General features: G+C 39.5%; 1 protein-coding gene across 17 annotated transcripts in view; it reads left to right on the forward strand.

Moving 5' to 3' along the window:
• MAP7 (microtubule associated protein 7) overlaps positions 1–19,974 on the forward strand; it is a 212,321-nt gene extending 192,347 nt beyond the window's left edge. For all 17 annotated transcript variants that reach the window (XM_009206024.4, XM_009206018.4, XM_009206020.2 and 14 more), the window contains 7 exons: positions 1,193–1,364; positions 1,573–1,674; positions 2,357–2,407; positions 2,506–2,563; positions 5,585–5,687; positions 16,650–16,873; positions 18,482–19,974. In XM_009206024.4, the coding sequence (XP_009204288.1) occupies positions 1,193–1,364; positions 1,573–1,674; positions 2,357–2,407; positions 2,506–2,563; positions 5,585–5,687; positions 16,650–16,873; positions 18,482–18,492 (721 nt within the window). In that variant the 3' untranslated portion in view covers positions 18,493–19,974. The remainder of the gene's footprint in view (positions 1–1,192; positions 1,365–1,572; positions 1,675–2,356; positions 2,408–2,505; positions 2,564–5,584; positions 5,688–16,649; positions 16,874–18,481) is intronic.
• Positions 19,975–21,520: the final 1,546 nt, after the last annotated feature.

Below are 21,520 nucleotides of genomic sequence, written 5' to 3' on the forward strand. Positions count from 1 at the left end.
TTTCCTGTGACTACTAAGTGGTTTGTTTTTTAAATCACATTTTTCTTCTTCTTCTTCTTCTTTCTTCTTTCTTCTTCTTTTTCTTCATCTTCTTTCTTCTTGTTTTCTTTTTTTTTTTAATAGAAATAGTGTGTCACTATATTGCCCAGGCTGGTCTCAAACTCTTGGGCTCAAGGGATCCTCCCACCTGAACCTCCCAAAGTGCTGAGATTACAGGCATGAGCCACCATTCCCAGCCACGTTTTCTTATTTTAATGACAGTGCAACAACATTGATGGAGAAAGGTTTAAAGAAAAAATCCATAATCATATCAATTTTCAGTAATTGTGTACATTTTGGGTGGTCCTTTCTAGTTTCTCAACAGTATGGGAGTGTGTGTATACATATATATATACATATACATATTTACATAATTATAACCACAGCAGAGGTACAATTGTACAGTCTGCTTTTTTACTTAACACATCTCCAATCTCCAGGTTTCCGCTTTGTCTTTGTAATTATCACATTAAGGCAGCATAAAAAGGGTTCATGTTTTCTCCTTTCCAGATAAATCTCCTCTCAGAGGGTAGCCAGGTGGGATCTTGACATGCCCCGTGATTGCCTGCCAGGCAGTATCCCAGACAGTTTGTTCAATTGGTCATCTTCTGGGCCTAATAAGACTAATGTCAATATAATTGTTCTTCAGACGAACACAACTGTACCCTGGGGAAGGATCTCATGCCCCCGCTGGGCCGCCATCTTGGCCATGCCCTGCCCTTGGCTCCAACAGGGAGCTTACGTGGCTGTCTTCCTCCTGTCCAGTGACAGAACACTATGACCCTTATTTATTTACAAAGATTTCCTTTGACGGGGGTGCTTCAAATTCAATACTAAGAAGTCACATTATTTGAATTAAACAAATCAGAGCCTTTAAAAATAGTTAAATTCCTTCCAAAAAGCCAGCCCTCCCCAAGATACTGGTGGTTACATGTTGCTTCTGTTTAGCACGGACTGCAATGCAGCTGGCAAGGGGGGAGGAAGACTAAGGGTGGCTTCGCGTTTTGTCCCTTAACAGTGCTGAAGGCATCCAGTGGGGATTTTTCTACTGGACATCTGAAGGACCCGCCCTACAGAATCACCGACGCAGGCCTCGTTTCAAAGATTTCTCCTCAGGTGTCTTTGGTTTTGTTTTTGTGTTGTCTTTTTCCAGACAAAAGAGAGAGGAATTGGCTCAACGGGTGGCTGAAGAGAGGACTCGCCGTGAGGAGGAGTCGCGCCGGCTGGAAGCCGAGCAGGCCCGGGAGAAGGAGGAGCAGCTGCGGCGGCAGACGGAGGAGCGGGCGCTGCGCGAGCGGGAGGAGGCGGAGCGCGCCCAGAGGCAGGTGCGGCTGCACCCCGCCCCTCCCCTCCCCGTCCCTATCCCGCAGGGAGACGCCCCAGCCGGGCAGAGGAGGGTGCAGACTAGACTGCCAGTGCTCCCGCTTCCGCACTTCCTCCATCCGCCACCTCGCCCCCACCTCCGGGCGCCCCCTGGGAGATCTGGGCAGCCCGCCTCTTTGTCAGAGGCAGACGCCGACCTTCTGTTTTCAGAAAGAAGAAGAAGCTCGCGTTCGTGAAGAAGCAGAGAGAGCCCGGCAAGAACGAGAGAAGCATTTCCAGAGAGAAGAGCTGGAGCGCTTGGAGAGAAAGAAGGTAGCTGCGTCTTAGCACAGAGGCTCGGGAGGCGAACTTACACCCTCTAAGACCCAGAGACTAGCCCTGGCCGTTGGAAAACACGCCTTCTACCCTCGCCACATAAACTAGTAGCCCCCTCAGTGATAACAGTCTCCTGCAAAGAGATCTCTCTCAGTGTTTTAGCTCTCACCAAAAAGCAGTTAATTCCACTTCATATAGCTTAAGGCAGTCCACCTTTCTTGGATAACTCCAATTAAGACAAAGCAGCACGGCTGGGCGGGTGGCTCACGTCTGTAATCCCAGCACTTTGGGAGGCCACGGCAGGCGGATCACTGAAGTCAGGAGTTCGAGACCAGCCTGGCCAACATGGTGAAACCCTGTCTTTACTAAAAATACAAAAATTAGCTAGGCGCGGTGGTGGGCACCTGTGATCCCAGCTACTTGGGAGGCTGAGGCAGCAGAATCGCTTGCGCCCAGGAGGCGGAGGCTGCAGTGAACTGAGAGCTTGCCACACGGCACTCCAGCCTGGGCGACGGGGCAAGACTCCATCTCAAAAAAAAAAAAAAAAAAAAAAGTGTATATTGTATTTTTCCAAAATAACAGACCGTTTTAAATAATCTATTTATTTCATCAGTTAAATGTGCCAGGCTGGCTTTTTTTCTGTGTCTGATCTTCTTGCTCAATTCTTCCTTTCCTATAGCGACTTGAGGAGATTATGAAAAGAACCAGGAGGACAGAAGCTACAGATAAGGTATTGACATGGCCGTTTTCTGACCATTTTTGTATGCTTTTTTCATTTTCACTTATAACTCTAATTTTTAAAAGTCCTCTTTTTTTTCTTCTTGGTAGAAAACCAGTGATCAGAGAAATGGCGATATAGCCAAGGGAACTCTCACCGGAGGACCAGGTATTTCTGTCAATGAACTCAAATCAATTTATATATAAAATGTTTGAAATGACTCTCCAGGGGTGAAGATATTCAGGAATTGATGGAGGGAAAAAATTTTCAGTACTTACAGACTCACAGACCCTTAAGGGTCTGTCATCGAGTCCTTCCTCTCATGTAAAACTGTCTAGTGTTTCTGCCAGATACTTTTCACATTGGTTTATACTCTAATGGGTCGCTTGATATTTTAAATCATCTTATGTAATACATATTTAGGCATATATGTATATATACTTAATACATATATGTGTATACACACATACTTTTAGAAGAATTTCCTTTGAGTTTAAAAACTAAATTTCATTTATCACGTACTATCTGCTCAAGTAGTATATATTTATATTTCCTCTTAAGAAAGGACTTTAAATTTACACATTTGACAACTTATATTATAGGCAGTTCTCAGAAAAAGGATTTAAATGTTATTCCTGTTCGATCTGACTTCAAAATAAAGTTAAAAATTTGTTGAAATTATTATTTTTTAATTGACAAATAATAGTTGTATATATTCTTGGGGTACGTAGTGATATTTCCGTACATATACAGTGATCTTGAAATTTCATTAGAGTTACTTATATGCCATCGGCTTTGGAAAGAGATTATTGATTTTTTTTTGGAGATTATAAGTCAAATGTATTTTAAATAAAAGTGAAATTAACCTTAGTACTCAGATTAGATGAATAATAAGTGCCCTTTTTGTATCAGGTACATCTTTCATACATAATTCCTACTGCTGCCTTGTGAAGTGGTTACTTTGCTTTGTCTTCGAGTCAACAAGCATTTTTGAAGCTCTTCTATGTGCCGCGTCATAGGGCTGGGATTCAGTGTGAACAAATAGGCAAGGTCCCTCTACCTACAGGGGCACTCAGGGCCAATGACAGGCCAGGCTCATCCAGCTGGGGCCCAGGTCCCCCAGCTCCTGGTTCTGCTCCTTCAGTGATCCCTCATGGTCTTCATGATTGTACATGCATGTGGTTAGTAGATAGCTCATCATTGTCTTCCTCTTTCCTCATGTGTGATATCAATATGAAAAGAAAAGACCAGAGGTACTGCAGTTTTCTTTTTCTGTTTACAAACAAAAGCAAAGGCTGGAATACCTTTGGCTCAAAGATCAAATCCAGTGGTTTATGTGACAGAACATTGCCTATAAACATTAAGGATTTTCAAATGTAAAGTATTGTTGGTATTTTGGGACTTAGTTTTATTTTAATAGAAGCTATTTTGGTTCTGTATGTCATAATTCCTTTATAGTGGAGTTTTCATGCTCTTTTAAAGATGCCCTAATGTATGTATGTGTATGTTTGGAGAATAGTCCTAATGGTTGTATATTATAACCCCATTGCATTTTTAACAGGCTGTCTTCAAGAATATTGTAATAGACACAGGCTGTAAGCAGGCATAGTATCCAGTGAGTTGTTAGAGTGATCAATTTAGGCTGTAAGTTGCACCAGCTCAGGATTATTTGAGGGGCTAATGCTGTAGTTTGTGCCTGGCCAGTCTCCTTGTTGGTTTGTTTTCATTTTCCCTCTTCCTGCCGTTTCCTTATCTATTCTTTCAGTATTCTTTGTAAATCAATCCAAGAATGAACAAAGGCAAAAGGGAAGGTGAAACTTACTGATTGGCATAGCTGTGTTTGTCAACACTCACATAAATTTGATTTGAGTTAAAACTGCTAAAAGGAGGCTTGAGGATTAACTGTGCCTAACAAATATTCACCTTCTCCCAGTCCCACATCTGATTGAGGGCTGACTGGTGTTACCAGTGCTACAAAGAGAATTCTGAGGTGGGTAAGCAAGCAGGCGAGTTTACAGATCTGTCAGATGTTTTCTCAGGGGCTGCCTGTCACCAGCTTTGCAAATTTGGGCAAGTTTGAAATTATCACTTACCTTTCTGCCTTAGTTATGAGATCTCTTGTACCTCTGGCAGCTTTACTGAATTTGTGCCAGGTTGTAAAATAGCACTGTCTTGGAATTATTTCAGGCGTGAGGTAGCTCACACCTATAATCCCAACACTTTGGGAGGCTGAGGCAGGAGGATCATTTGAGCCCAAGAGTTCAAGACTGGGCAACATAGCAAGACCCTGTCTTTACAAATAATTTTTTTTTAATTAGCTGGGCATGTTGGCATGCACTTGTGGTTCCAGCTACTTGGGAGGCTGAAGCAGGAGGATTGCCTAAGCCCAGGAGGTCGAGGCTGTAGTGAGCCATGATCACACCACTGCACTGCAGCCTGGGTGACAGAATGAGACCCTTTCTCAAAAAAAGCAGGGGACGAGGGGGTGAGGGGTAGGAATTATTTCAGTTATTCCCCCACATCAAGCTGAAACCATAATCTACCGCAGATATATCTGAAATTCCAGCCTGTATAAAGGTTTACAAGTAACCCTGTCCTGTATTTTAGAGGCAGTCATCAATACTGTTAGCTTAAAGTGGGCTGCAACATTAAGCTTTGAATAATGAGGTGGAATGGTTAGGTATAGTACACTGCCTTCCATTTGTGAAATCCTCATCATTCTAAGTGTGCATAGGACTAAACTGAGTTTTCAAAAATATTTTTAACACTTATGGTATTCCATGGTGATTTGCTCTGAATCCTTCATAAAGATATTCAGTATCAGCTTGATCAAGTCAGCTTACTGCTATCTTTACCAGTTGCTTTGGTTTCAATATTACATACTTTCTGTAACTTTAGTGCAAAGAAAGATAATAATACTTATTTTAGCCCTTCCAACGTGCCAGGCACTGTTCTATGTCCTTTACATGTATTAATATTAATCCATTTAATTCTAACAGCCTATTAAGTAGGTACTATTACTAATACCTTAGGAAACTAAGGCACAAAGAGTTTAAGTGATGTGCCCGAGGTCTCCCAAATGGTAAGTAGCAGAGCCAGGACATAAATCAAGACATTCTGGCTCTTGGAGGTTAGGTCTGATAAAAGAATGTTCATAACTCTTTGTTCTATCTCCTTTGCTATGCCCAGAGGTATCTGCACTTCCATGTACGACAAACGCTCCGGGAAATGGAGAGCCGGTAGGCAGCCCACATGTGGTTACCTCACACCAATCAAAAGTGACAGTGGAGAGGTGAGTTTTCACTGACATTCGCTGAAGTAAAACATCGTTTTTACCCACCAGCTCCAGCAGAATTTCAAAGTCTTAACATTAAGATTTATTATTTTGGGGGACTTCATTGATTTTTGGTTGAGCTAGTAATTCTGTACTCCAAGAAAGTGGAAATATCTTTTTTCCTGAGTCATTAAATGTGTTGGTGAGGTTTTAGTGTGACTGTTCCAAGAATATTGCAAGTGGCCAAGTGCAGGGCTCACTCCTGTAATCCCAACACTTTGGGAGGCCAGGAAGGGAGGATTACTTAAGGCTGAGAGTTCTAGACCAGCCTGGGCAACATAGCAGAACACCATCTCTGCAAAAAAATAGAAAAACTAGCCAGACGTGATAGTGTGTGCTTGTAGTCCCACCTTGGGAGGCTGAGTTAGGAAGATTGCACGAGCCCAGGAGGTCAAGGATGCAGTGAGCCAAACTCCTGCTGCTGCAGTCCAGCCTGGGTAACAGAGTGAGACCCTGTCTCAAAAAACAAAACAAAAAACCAGTAATAATCGGTTAGTTTTATTTGTATATATTTAGCCCGATCTGAACCATATCCACATTCTTTAATGGTATATAACAGTTGCATTTTAGCCATGCATAATATTACAGTGACTTACATGTTTGTTCCATATAGAAGTCATGTAGATGTCAGACTTCTTATATTATTAATAACAGAGCTTCTTATTGAAGAACCAGACAACTGCTAACAACAGCCTAGAAAGGAGTGTGGATTTAAGAAAGATTGCCTTTCTCTTTCCTTGTAATTATATCAACAGCATCTTATGAACATTTTCAAAAATGAAAAATAAGGGTAATCATAGCCTGTGCCTAAAAATCCAATCAGAGAGAACTTGCAGAAATACTTTTAATAATGTTCAAAAAAAATTAGCTATGACTTTTTAAATTTGGGAAATCTACTTAATGTATGAGTCTTCCTGTCTTTAATGCCAGTCTTTGCTACCAACAGACAATTGAAGGTCCTCAAATTATTTTCTTAATCTAAAAACACATAATTGTTTTGTGGCTTTTGGCCAAGATAAGTACAAAAACACAGACACTACATAACATTTTAGAATGTAGTGGGCAGCAATTAAAAGGTAAGTCACCCTACTATTGTGGTGATATCGTTCTGAGATAGTGGAATTTTTATTTATTTTTTGCCTACTCTACTACCAAAGAGAATACCCTGAGGGATCTTAATAATTCATTTCCAATTATGTTGAATAACTTTACTGTCGTAATTACCTAAGATCTATATTAAATGGTATTTTTTTCTTAGTTTTAATTAGTTTTTTAAAATTCATTCCCTATAATTTATTATGTTCAATTCATTGACTTCAGAGATTTCTTTAAAAAAAAAAAAAAAAAAAAAAAGAGTAAAAGATACCACAGAGAAAATTCCATTATTATGGGGAACAGACAATGCCTACCATAGTTTCTTTTATTTATTTATTTTTTTTGAGACAGATTCTCACTCGGTTGCCCAGGCTGGATGCAGTGGTGTTATCTTGGCTCACTGCAACCTCCACCTCCTGGGTTCGAGGAGACACACCCAGCTAATTTTTGTATTTTTAGTAGAGACAGGTTTTATCATGTTGGCCAGGCTGGTCTTGACCTCCTGACCTCAAGTGATCCACTCGTCTTGGCCTCCCAAAGTGCTGGGATTACAGGCATGAGCCATCATACCTGGCCTACCATAGCGTCTTAAGCCACTGATGATGTTATCTGATCTGTAAAGTTAAATTTATGCATAATTTGACTCTCTTCAGTAGTTAATATCACCAAGCAATCAATCATTATATATGAACCTGAAAAATAATTTTACTATATTTGATACAGATAATAAACTCCTGTTATATTTTAGCCTTTTCCACACACAGAAAAACAACAGTTTGTAATGAAACCAAAATGAACTTACTGGTGTCATCCATCTCTACCCAACAAATAAATTGTCCTTTGTCATATATGTAAGATGATCCCTGTCAAACCATTAGAAGAAACATAAGCATAGCCTTTTTCTGCTTTCGCCTGAGAATACATGCAGGTCCAGATAAGCATCAGACATAAACATCAGAATGTAAGAATAAGCCTGGCCGGGTGCGGTGGCTCACGCCTGTAATCCCAGCACTTTGGGAGGCCGAGGCGGGTGGATCACGAAGTCAGGAGATCCAGACCATCCAGGCCAACACGGTGAAACCCCGTCTCCACTAAAAAATACAAAAAAATTAGCCCGGCTTGGTGGCGGGTGCCAGTAGTCCCAGCTACGCGGGAGGCTGAGGCAGGAGAATGGTGTGAACCCGGGAGATGGAGTTTGCAGTGAGCCAAGATCGCGACACTGCACTCCAGTCTGGACGACAGAGCGAGACTCCGTCTCCAAAAAAAAAAAAAAAGAATAAGCCTAATATGATATTGTGTCTATAGAGTGTCTCTCCTTTAAAGGAAAAAAAAAAATATATATATATATATATATATATATATATCTGCTATATATTTTTATATATATCTGCTATATATCTTTTTATATATATCTGCTATATATATGTTTCCTTTAAAGGAAATATATGTATGTACTATACATATATTACTATACATATGTTTCCTTTAAAGGAAATTTGTATTTATAGGAATTTAAAGGAATTTATATAAACGAAATGCATTTTTATATATAGTAGATATGTATTTCCTTTAATGGAAATTTATATATATTTATAGGAATTTAAAGCAATTTATATAAAGGAAATTTATTTTTATATATAGTAGATATATATATTTTATATCTATATGTTGATATATTATATATATATAGTAGATATATATTTTTATATATATAGTTGATATATTTTTTTAATATATATAGTAGATATATATATATAGTAGATTCCCAGAGTTACTTGTATTATTTTTACAAATATAAATTTAGGTTTAAAATTTCTGTAGCCCTTGTTCATTTATAAAACCAAAACAGCAAATCACAAATTTATGTAAATAATAAAACCATTTTAAACCTTCCCCCACAATGTTACCCTTCTATCCCTTGATTTCCATTTCTAGGGCACCCCCACTGACCAAGTCCCTGGATGTTTGCAGTAGCCACTTAAATGCTTTGGCCCCTCAAATACTAAATACCAGCCAGGCATGGTGGCTCACGCCTGTAATCCCAGCACTCTGGGAGGCCAAGGTGGGCAGATCACTTGAGTTCAGGAGTTTAAGACCAGCCTGGGGAACATGGTGAAACCCCTTCTCTAAAAAAATACAAAAATTAGCCAGTCATGGTGGCACACAACTGTAGTCCCAGCTACTTGGGGGGCTGAGAGGGGAAGTTCGCTAGAGCCGGGGAGGTCAAAGCTGCAGCGAGCCTTAATCAGAACACTGCACTCCAACCTGAGTGACAGAGTGAGACCCTGTCTCAAAAAAATAAAGCTATAAAATCAAGATCAGTGAAATTATTGTGAAGAATGATGTTTTTCTGAAATAAGTGGGTAATACACATGTGGTACTGATTGATCCCTTTTGCATTAGGGATAACCATGATTCATTTCACTCACTGCTTCTCTCTGAACTGCTTTAAAACCCCTAACCTCTTTTTAATACAGAGTGCCATGATGATACTTGGTTTTTATATGGCACTGGCATATTTATTTAGCAGTTCAACTGGTTCATGTCATTAGCCCTTGTCAAATAAGCTGGTGCTACCTGATATCAGTATGCTTTGAAATACACCTGAAAATGGAGCACTGAAATTATGTAGCAAAAGTCAGCTTTGTGATAATCAGTCGGACAGATGATCAGACTGTATATTATTTTTTTAAAATTACCTGGGTGAAAACAAATTTTTAAAAATCATGTAAAGAACAGGATCCCAGTCTGAGAAACAGCACGTTTCTGAATGACACTGACCTGTAGGAAATGTTTAATGTGATGTTAAGTTTGGTTCCCATTATATGACACACAGTTTGTGATATGTAGCCTAAGAAATTCTGCTTCCCTTAATAATTTTTAAATTTGTCATCCTTGAATTCATCTAGATCGATCTTGAAACAATCTGTATTTTTGCCTTGTGTTACATCTTAGAGCAGCAAGTACAAGAAAAGAAGGATGTAAAGAAGTACTTTTATTTCTCTTATAGCTGCTCTTTGCAGTTTCAAGGTTAGGACCCATAGTTATCATAAATTAGGCTTTAGAGAATGTCATTGTTCATAGTTTCCATACCCTTCATAGTTATATGGGTTTTACTTCTATTCCCTGTCTACTCTTATTTTATAAGCTGAATACTCCTCTTATGTTTACTGTATCAGTCAGGGTCTAATCAGAAGGAAAAAAAAAAAACAGATTTAAACCAGAGAAAATTTAAAGAATAACTATCATTATGATTGGAGTAAGTAGGATGGAGTAACTATAATTTTGGTTTGGCTTATAAGAAATAAAGAGAACTTGTGGGAACGATAGGGAAAAAAGAAAGGAAATTCTAAAGAATATAGGAGCCTGGTGTCATGGCTCACACCTATGATCCCGGAGGCTGAGGCGGGTGGATCACTTGAGCCCAGTTGGAGACCAGCCTGAGCAACATGGCAAAATCCCATCTCTACTAAAAAACAAAAAGTTAGCCAGGCGCAGTGGTGTATGCCTATAGTCCCATCTACTTAGGAGGCCGAGGTGGGAGGATGGCTTCAGCTCGGGAGGTTGAGGCTATGGTGAGCCGTGATCATGCCACTGCACTCCACCCTGGGCAACAGAGTGGGACCCTGTTAAAAAATATATATATATATATATATATATACGAATAGCAGATACAAGGAGCAGTCACATACCATAGTGTTGCACCCAAGAAGAAAGATCCCTTACCCCCCAGGTCTGTAATCCAGACCTTGTTAGAGAGGATATAACTGTTACTCATTGGATGCCAGAGAAGTTGCTATGGTTTCTTGCCAGCGGAACTTGCCAGAGATCCACCCTCTAGAGTGCCTGGGAAAGCTGTTGACTGTTTCCCCAGAAGCACTCTACCATGAATCTGCCCCAGTGGGGCGCTGGGGGGAGGCTGCTGGCCACTGTGCACTGCAGGAGCCAGGCACTGGGAAAGGCGCATGTATGCTAACGAAGCCTGCAGAGCAAGCACACGCCAACCAGGAAGCAAAACTCTCCTGCAGTGTCTCTCCAGCAATGGCAAAGGATCATTATTTAACAGGCCCAGATCCAGTTTCACAGAACAGGAATGATGGCTGAATTTGGAGCTGAGAGGCAGTAAATCAATAACTGACACATTTACCTTATCTCTAAAAGACTCCTTCTTCAGCTGTTTGAATATTTTATTCATATTTCTTTAGAGATTCTTCAGCATGAATATGGGGTTGAGGAAAAAGAGCTTCAGAACCAAAAGTTCCAGGCTGGATCCCTAGTTTTACCTTTGAGAAGTTCAGCAACTGTGGGGTTAACCTACTTAATTAAGCCTTAGTTTTCTCATCTGGACATGGAGATACTTTCCACACAAAGTATTGGGAGATTCAGTGAAATGGTGTGTGTGAAGGAGTTCTGAAAACTATGTTGTACTATACAAATGTTACATATCATTATCTTTATCCTCCTAAAATGAATGCAGTGTCCAGAAAACACACAGTACACTAGGTGTAGCTGCAGTGTGATGTAGAATAATGCTTTTGGTTGTTCCTGGTATTCCATCTTTTCCTGCCTAGCATTTTATTGGATTTTTTTTTTTTTAACCATCAAAACACAAGGAGTCAGTATCACCAAGGAATAGTTTGCAGTGATCCCAAGATGTCTTAACCTCCTTAGTGACTGATCATTCACCATTTTTTAAGGATCGCTCAGCTGACAGTTTTCTAAATCCACTGCTTTTACAGACTGCCTGCCTTGTCACTCATTTCATGATTTTCCCTGTTGTTCTCAAGGGCCTATTTTTATGACTTGCATTTCCAAGAATAAACATTATCTGCATACTTAAATTTTATCCTGCTTGTCTTCTGATTATTATAAAACTAACCCTAGCACTGATCCCTGGGGCTCTCTGCCACTTACACTCTTCCATCTAGAGAAGGGCTTGCTTATTCCTATCTTTATTTTGTTTTATTTTTGTTTTATGAAACAGGGTCTTGCTCTGTCACCAAGCCTGGAGTGCAGTGGTACGAGCATGGCTCACTGCAGCCTCAACCTGGCTCAAATGATCCTCCCACCCCAGCCTCCTGAGTAGCTGGAACTACAGGTGCGAGCCACACACCCTGCTAATTTAAAGTATTTATTTTTTATAGAGATGAGGTCTCCCTATGTTGCCCTATGTTGCCCAGGCTAGCCTCAAATTCTTGGCCAGAGCCTTAAGCAGTTCAGGCCAGAGCCTTAAGGCCAGAGCCTTAAGCAGTCCTCCAACCTTGGCCTCCTGAAGTGCTGGGATTACAGGCGTGAGCCACCACACCCAGCCTATTCTTGTCTTTAATATCCATCCCCAAAACAGCTTCCCATTCCCAATGAATAAGCATTGCCTTTGATGCAGTGGAAACTCACGTTTTTAAACAGTTTTACATCTGAAATCCTGTTAAAAATTTTAAATGACAAATCACATCCATCAATATTTCCTTTCACTCCTAGTTTCAAATCAACCTTAAAATGCTTATGAAACCTTTGGTTTTCATCTCAGTGCATTATTTTTAGTGAAGCATTCCATGATCCTTGTGATCAGTCAGCATCTTTATTAAATACCCTACTCTGCACCTCAAGTAGAGTTATCGATCCCTCCAGCTTGCCACTGTGAATTAAATCACTGATTAATGGAAATGCTCAGGGTCCCTGCCACAGAACATGGTGTGCGTGATACTCTGTGAAAATCCATCATGACAGATCATGCAAGTATAGTGGTAGAATTTGTTTTTGCTAGAAAACTCCACTGCTCAGAATGACTATCTTTTAATTCAGATTGAGAGAGAAGTATCACTTCTCCTAATGTCTTTAGTACCTAATACATTGGTAAATAAATGATTGCTGTGAACTAAATTACATTTGCCCCTACCCACCTCGAGATATGTCAGCAAACTGTCTAGAAGCACCCCAGGAGGATGGCAACCCCCTAACATTACTTTTCCTAGCAGCTAGGACTGAGATCCTTTGTTATAGAGCAGCTCTGTACCAGAAGTATCCTGAACCCTACTCCTCACCTTACTCCCGAGTGAGACGCCTGGCCCCTTTGCCCCAAAGCCATTTTTCTTGCCCATCTCCTTTCCCCCTGACAGGTTCCCCACTGACATTAGTTAGAATGGAAGAGGGTTTGAGTTATCACAATTCTGGCCAGCTTTTAAAGGTGTAAAGAAATATGTGAATATGCCAAGTGTGGTGGCTCACACCTGTAATCCCAGCACTTTAGCAGGTCTAGGCAAGCAGATCACTTGAGCCCAGGAGTTCAAGGCCAGCTGGCAACATGGCAAGATCCCATCTCTACAAAAAATACAAAGATCAGCGGAGAGCAGTGGCATGCATCTGCAGTCCCAGATACACGGGAGGCTGAGGTGGGAGGATCACCTGAGCCCAGGGAATTGAAGCTGCAGTAAGCCGTGATTGCACCACTGCACTCAAGCTTGGGCAACAGAGTGAGACCCTGTCTCAAAGAAATATATGAATATATATTCATAACATATATGGATTTTATAAAATTTTATAAATGAATATATACATTTTCCTATGTAAGATATATGAAGTTTATAAAATACTTGAAATATATCTTTATGACATATATGAATAGTATATATGCCCTTGAGCAGATCATTCTTACTCAAAAGCCATATTTGGTTCTTAAGAGAGAGTACTTGTAGAAGGATGCTCCACAAGAATTGAGGAAAATACTTGTTCATGGATAGGAAACTTGCTTTGGAACAGGAAACAAAGGATACAGATCCATGTGAGTACAGGTCGGGGAGGACAGGGGTGAATATCCGAATGGGAACAGAGGAAGTTATGTGCAGTTTCTCAGGTCATTCTGAGATGTTCTTCCACCCCTAGCTGAGAATCTCTAGTCCAGAGGCTAAGACGCTCTGCTGCCTATACAGCTACTGCCTTACCCTCCTAATACTCCAGAAGACATTTCGTGTTTGTTCATAGCCGTATGGGAGCTGTCTTTTCATAGAATGTTCATCTTTTTTTTAAATAAGGAGTTTTTGGTAATTTTGGTGTTTGATCCATTCATTTTCCCTCCAAATCTTGAGTTCATCATTGCTCTTAGTTTGGCCTGAAGGAAAAGTAACATTCCCAAGCCCCTATTGTTCACATAGGAAGAGATGTATCCCTTTTAATTTAAAAGTTACTTATTTTAACATAATTAATAAATATCAAGAAAAGATAAGGTTCTGGCTTCCATAAGCTGTGTGGACTGCAGATTCTTGCCAAGGTCCCAACCCCTCCCTGTACACATTCTGGACTGGAGCAAAGTGTGCGGTCTTCAAAAGTCTTACATCAGTCTTCAAACTTCAGAAGGTAACTGAAGGCAGGGAATTCAGAAGCTGGTGCTCTTATCCTGACTGGACACACGGATCCATAATCCCTAACCCCAGTACTTCAGTTTCAGTTTATAGTTTCTACCAGTCCCGATGTCCCCTGAACATTTCATGACTTGTCATCCAATGCATATGGCACAATTATCCCTGTGATTGCCAACAATTAGAATGGGCAGGTGGAGGGGAAATGAAATCTGCTACTGGCTCGACTCTGGGGTTAGCCATTGCCATTATGACTTGTTAGTACATGCAGGCCCGGAAGGTGACAGGTTAAGGTTGCCAAGGAAAAGGGGGCTCTGGAGATAACGTCCTGTTCTTTATCCTTTGCCAGGACTTCTACTTAAATTCTCTCTAGATTAAGAACCACAATTGTTTCCCTAGTTACAGAAAGGCTGTTGGTGTTAGGCAAGAACAGGAAGATGGGTGTGGTGGCCCAGGCACTTAGAACAGTAGGTGTTAGGTGTGTGTGTGCACATGTGACTGGGGGGGCAGCATGTGCACATGTGTGTGACTGTACTCTTGTGGAGACTCATAATGCCTAGTAGCCTCCCCTTCCCTTGGCAAAATAGCAGAAAAGCATCATCATACTGTATAATATTTCTGTATAAATATTTTACAAATAATATTTTCAGTATATTCTGCAATGCCTTGTGAGACACAGGACAGGCATCTTCATTTTTTCCATAAAAAAGGAAGGTTTAATAACTTAAAAAATACATAAATATTCAAATCAGAAATGCTTTAGAATGTGTTCAACAAAGTCAATAATTCTCACTCAGCAGAGAAAGTAAACTATTTTGACTGGGCACTGTGGCTCATGGCTGTAATCCCAGCACTTTGGGAGGCCGATGGGGGCAGATCACTTGAGGCCAGGAGTTTGAGACCATCCTGGCCAACACGAAGAAACCCTGTCTCTACTAAAAATACAAAAATTAGCTAGGCGTGGTGGTGCTCCCCTGTAGTCCCAGCTATTCGGAAGGCTGAGACACAAGAACCACTTTAACCCAGGAGGCAGAAGTTGCAGTGAGCTGAGATTGCACCACTGCATTCCAGCCATGGCAACAGAGTGAGACCCTTCTCAAAAAAGAAAAAAGAAAGTAAACTGTTCAATAGGGCAAAAAAAGCAAAGTCTTAAAACGCAATGGAAAGGTTGGATTTACATTAGCATTGTTTTACAATTTGAGAAGACAAACTAGACAAACTGACCTGCTAACAATGTTCAAGCAGTTGGTATTACTGAGACTACAGGTGATTTGTTGAGCATTGAACAAGTTATGAAGCTTGCACATATATGTGTACTGCTGCAATGAAATGAAATGAATGGCAAAATTAGTTTAGCACTCATTTGACGCATAGGCATTATTTGGCTACGTTGTAAAGCCTAATAATAAGCATATAACATAAGGGGCTGCCAATTTGGTTGGAGAGAGTGACAATCTGAGACAAACTGTAGAAGATTAAGTATTTGGGGCCAATTAAGTATATCTCAAAAATAAATCCAAGATATTAAGTATGAATTCATAAGGATCAAAATGAGGTCAGAGGCAGATTTCAGGGGCAAAGATAAGAAGATTGGTCTTCAAAAATTTATATGTGAAATTATGCAAGGACTTTAGGAGGCTGGAATATCTAGGAAGTATGCGAAATGGCTTAATGAGAAAAACACAGGACCAGAGATCAAGAGATCGTGCATGCAGCCTCAACTGTCTCTCAGTAGTTGTGTGACTTTGTGCAAATCGTTTACTCCCCCTCTCCAAATTATAATCCCCTCATCTTTGAGGCAAAGGTCTTCATAAGTGGTACTCTTTATCAGACAAATGTAAAAATGCCTGCAGCAGAAATCATTAAATGTGTAGAACTGCTGCTGCTGATGATTTGTTTTTATTAATGATCTGTTGTAATTGATAAATTGTTCTATTTGGTAATTTTCATAACAAAATAACAGATTTAAAATTTTTTTGTTGTTGTTTAGAGATAGGGTCTTACTCCATAGCCCAGGCTGGAATGCAGGCGTGCCATCATAGCTCACTGAAGCCTCAAACTCCTGAGCTCGAGCGATCTTCCCACCTCAACCACCAGAATAGCTAGGACTACTGGTGCGTGCCACCACACACAGCTAATTTTTTTATCTTTTGTAGAGACGGGGGTCTTGCTATGTTTACCAGGCTAGTCTTGAATTCCTGGCCTTGAGCAGTCCTCCCATCTCAGCCTCCCAAAGCGCTAGGATTACAGGCATGAGCCACTGTGCCTGACCTAGATTTTTTAAAATAAGAATTTAAGGTACAAATACACCACAATTTATTTTTTTTGTTAGTAATGGTGTGACTTATCAGTCTGATTTTTTTAATTGTAAATTTATAAAATTATTCATTATAAAACGTTTTGGTTTTCCTAATAATGTGTTTTCCAGTTTTAAGACTAACTTATTTCTATTTTTATTTTTCAAATTCCTTAGCACTCCCGATTTGGAAAAACAACCAAATGAAAATGGAGTATCTGTTCAGAATGAAAATTTTGAAGAAATTATAAACTTACCCATTGGATCTAAACCATCCAAATTAGATGTCACCAATAGTGAGAGCCCAGAAATTCCTTTGAATCCAATTTTGGCCTTTGATGATGAAGGGACACTTGGGCCCCTGCCTCAGGTAGATGGTGTTCAGACACAACAGACTGCAGGTAAGCTTGCCTCCAACTCCCTTCTGTAGTCATCAGAAATATCTGACACCCGGGAGGACACAAACTGCGACCTTCTACAGTATGATTGTGGTAACACTTTGTTCTTCAAAGGACCAAGTAAGCCACAGTGGAAAAGATTGTGCCTGGCTCATAGAAATTGAATTTTGAGTTGGATTGGACAACTTCTAAGGCCTCTCCTATTCTCTCAGTCAGTGCAGAAATCCCGTCTGCAGCACCCAGTGGGTGTCCATCAGCCTCTCTGCACAGAGCAGCACCCATTACCCAACAGCGTGCATGGTCAGAATATGCTTTGTAGAAAGACAAGGCTGCCTCCCCATACTTATGGACCATTCCGGCCTAGTGCTGCCCACTAGAGAAAGATTTGAGTTTTTTCCATCTTTCTCAGGTCTTCATATATTTGAACACTACCACCATTTTTCTCTTATTTGGGTTTGGCAACCTGAGTAATAAATTATTGTCGTTTTAAAATGTGACATGATGAGTAGTTACAATTTAGGTGATGAAACGAGTACTCTGAATAGGATCACACTGAGTCTAAGGATCTTTCCTTGTTAAATGATTTGTTGCTGTTGAAACTGCCTGTGACTTTCTTATACAATGTCTCTTTGACCCACACTTGACCTGAAGTCTTTGTGCAAAAAGAACAATCAGGACCCAAAGAAAGAAGGAGTAATATCAAATATCACTAACTCAATGGTCATAGCAGCTCAGCAGCACAGTCCCATCAGTCTCAGGAATTAGCAGGATAATCTCCGCTCCCTGTCTCTTCAAACCTGTTTCAATTTTGTTGACTTCTCTTCCCTGAAGATGACTTTCATGTATTGACCAGCATCTCGTTATATTTCTACGAAAAGAACTGGCCAAATTCAGGATAACTAAAGGGAGACAATATAGAATTATTTGTGGGCAAATTGTTTTGCCTTCTAGATTCAATCAGTGAATCTGTAATAAATCAACTTTTAATATAGTGAGGTAACCAATGTGAACCACCCATCCAAATGAAACTACTCTTCTTTTCTCCTCTAGTGTACTGTCCTTAGAAGTGGAACCTCACTTTAGTGAACTCCACTTTTCTAGGATTTGAAAGGAGGTTGTAAGGGCCCTCCCCAGTCTGACTTTCTGATTCTTAAGCCTTTGGGAACAATCCGGCTAATGGTATGTTGATGGAAACATGCCCAGTACAGCTTCCTACTCATGTTACAGATTTACAGGGAGGGAAAGAACTTCTAGATGATTTATCGACATTTATTTTAACCTCCAACATATGTTTAGAACCCTAAGCATCGGGTACTGAGGATACAAGAGAAATGAATGTTTAAATCCCTACCCGAGAAAAGTACAATCTGTGTATGCCACTTGGAAAAATGAAGGCTATGACCTACGCTGATGTAAAGAAAAGAACATGTGTTTCCTATGAGTAACAGAATTCACTTAAGACTGTGAATCCTAACAAAATTGCCTGTTCTTATATAAGTGTATATAACAGTATAGTAAATTTTAGAAATTTAAGGTATTGTATAGTATTCTTGAAATAAGATTTTAGATAAATGTCATATTAATCTGTTCTTTTTCTGTCTCTTCATATAGAAGTTATATGAGTATTTCTTCTGAAGAACCAAAGCTGAAATTTAATGAGAATTTCTACACTTAATGGAATTCCTTTCATGCTATAAAGGAGCATCCCCTCCGCCAGTTTTCTAAAGAGTTCTTGACCATCATTTTGAAAAGATTTATTAAAACTAGCTAAAGACAACAGACTGGATAGCTTTTCTAATCATTTTCATCAATAGGAAAAAAGAAATACGTCTCATTCTTCAATACTTTAAAATGGCTTTTTCCAGTGTGCTCCTTCTTAGCAATCAATATTTTTCTGCATTCTTTAAAAGACAAGAGAATTTGGTTATAAAAGAAATGGGCTGACTAGGCATGTTTTTTTGGTCTTAAAAGCTTAACATGTAAAATTGGCAAAAAAATTTTTACCTTTTATAATACTTGAAAAATAAGTACCTCTTTGCTCTACAAGTAGAATGAATAGGGGAAGAGTTTAAACCTGTTTGTTAAAATATTATTGCAAAGAGCTCTATTTGTAGAAGCAAATTATAGGCAGATTACCAGGTTCTTATAAATACAACTTGTACATGGACATTCTGCAAACCCAGCTGTCACGTTTTTCTTGCAACTCCTTTTGCAAAAGCAGACTAAAATGTTTTAAAATGTGAAAAAACATTATTTTTTCAAAGCAAGAAAATAATTTACTACCCTCTTACATAATGTATTTATAAAGTTTTTCCAGATAAACTAATCAAATAAATTAGAACAATGTGACAACATTACAAATTTAATTTGTTAGCTGCATTCCTTCTGATGTTACCACGAGAGAATGTTACTGATGATTCAGGGCTGTTTCTGAAGTCTGTGTGTTGCTGCTGTCCCCAGTGATGGTGGACTTCTCTTTGCCTTACCTGATCACAAATTATGTTGGGGAAAATAAAGATTTAATATTTCTTTCAATAGAAAAAGAATTTGGTTTTGCTCGTTTAAGAGCAATGAGAAAATGATGGAATGTTGACCGTGTTTGGCACACAGGACACGGACCTTCATGGAAGTCCTTGCTCTGCGTGGCATCTGTCAGCTTTTCACCTTTCATTCTTCTTCTTCACTTTTGCTGCTGAGCCTAGCTGTACAAACTTGCACTTTCATTTACTAATATAAATTCAATTTTATTTTACCATTTTAGAGACTACTAAAGATTAAATGTAGAAGGAGAGGGTGCACATGTTTTTATGTGGAGTGTTAAAAAAGATAAATTTATACCACGGTAACGTGCAGCTTTTATGAAGAGAGAAATTGGTTAAACTGCTAGGTTGAATGAGAGACTTCATCTATTGGACTATTTGTTTTAATCCAGGCATATGGTCTTTAGTAACAGCTTGTAATTTGTTAAAACATTAATTTGGGGGGTTTCCCTATTTTCAGTTGTCCATGTACACAGTCATTATATTAAAAAAGAAATCTGTTCAACAAAGTTGTTTAATTTGTTTAAATCAACATAGCATGAAACACCAAATAAAATGTTTGACATAGTTTTACTTTTAGGTTTCTCATATGTTATAACTTCACTCAGATTGATTCTTGAGTCTTCAGATTGTCCTTCATTTAACTCAGTGATATTTTCCCAGCCTCCTGTTGATTAAGCATATAGGATAGCTCTATTTAAAATTTAGAGCGGTAGGTCTATTTTGGCTGTTTTTCTTTTTCATGTATGTTTTTAAACTTTGGTGATCATTAGCAAACTGAAAGCCTTCTAAGTCATCAAGTTTTTATTAGAAGTGGTACAAAATTCTTAATTATATTGTGTTAAGAGCAGTGCTGCCAGAGAATGACCCTGATCTTTACAATGGCTGGCTTGCTTTTCGGTCAGCACTTGAAAAATCTGTATTTACTTGCAGACCTTAAGGAGGTCTTCAGTATTCACACTACATTAAGGGGAGCGCTCAGGAATCAAATATGGCCCTCATATGAAAATAGGGTGAATGGGCTTTTAGTTTCCTTTCTACACCATTGCAAACTAGGCCAAATTTAGTCAGTCACCAGTCACGGGTGTGTTTGGCGGTACCTCTAGCTATTACAGGAACGTAAGGCTATATGTGTCCTCCTACATAACCACACCACCTCGTGGTGTGTTACAGTAAAAGCAAATCTAAAACAGTTATCTTACATGACAAGTTTATTAGCAAGCAGGGCTTCTGGAAAGCTTGGGGAAGTTCCTTCTCTGCTCACAAGTAACCCCACAAACACCTTGACTAAAAAGTTCACAGTGAAGCAGAAGCAGTGATATTCTGAAAGCAGAATTAAGAAACCTGATTGCCTGGTTGGACCAGGTCACAGTCATAAACGTGTGTGGAGTGCTGGAGCAGGAAGGTACAGGGGCAAAGAGATCTCTAGACCGAGGTACTATAAAAAGTCATTATTTTTCAGGATCTGCCAGATTCTTACACTTCATTTCATGCATTTTGCCTCTAAAAGTCTAGACAACCATCTGCTTTTCAGTCTGCATTCACCAGTGAAAAATTAATATCCTTTATGCTGATGAACACTGGCGTATATTTAGATAAGTGTTTAAAGCATCTGCCTAGCCACCTGATCGAGGTGCTTCAAATACTATCTAACTTACTCTCAGAAGAAGATTGAAGTTAAATTACACAGCACACATGAATTGTACAATTTATATTTAAAGTATTTTAAAGTAAATTATTGCATAATAAGTAACAATAAATTCTCCCATCTTTTGTATTACATTTTTAAAAATCTGATTGAAATGGACTATTGGCCTTCATCTATTCTGTGCATTGAACACTTAAAGGCATGATGGGGCTGGGTTCAGTGGCTTACACTGTAATCCGAGCAGTTTGAGAGGCCAAGGCAAGGAGGATCACTTAAGGCCAGCAGTTCAAGACCAGCTTCAGCAGCATAGCAAAACCCTCCCCCCAACCCCCCCCCCCATCTCTACTGTCAAAAAAAAAAAAAAAAAAAAAAAAAAGCATGATGGAATAGCTATTGGATCAGGTTACAAAAAGCAATTTTGAAAAATAAGCTAACATCTAAGAAACATCATTTTGCCTATAC

Source organism: Papio anubis, chromosome 6 (genome assembly GCF_008728515.1).
Source record: "Papio anubis isolate 15944 chromosome 6, Panubis1.0, whole genome shotgun sequence".
Taxonomy (NCBI): Eukaryota; Metazoa; Chordata; class Mammalia; order Primates; family Cercopithecidae; genus Papio; species Papio anubis.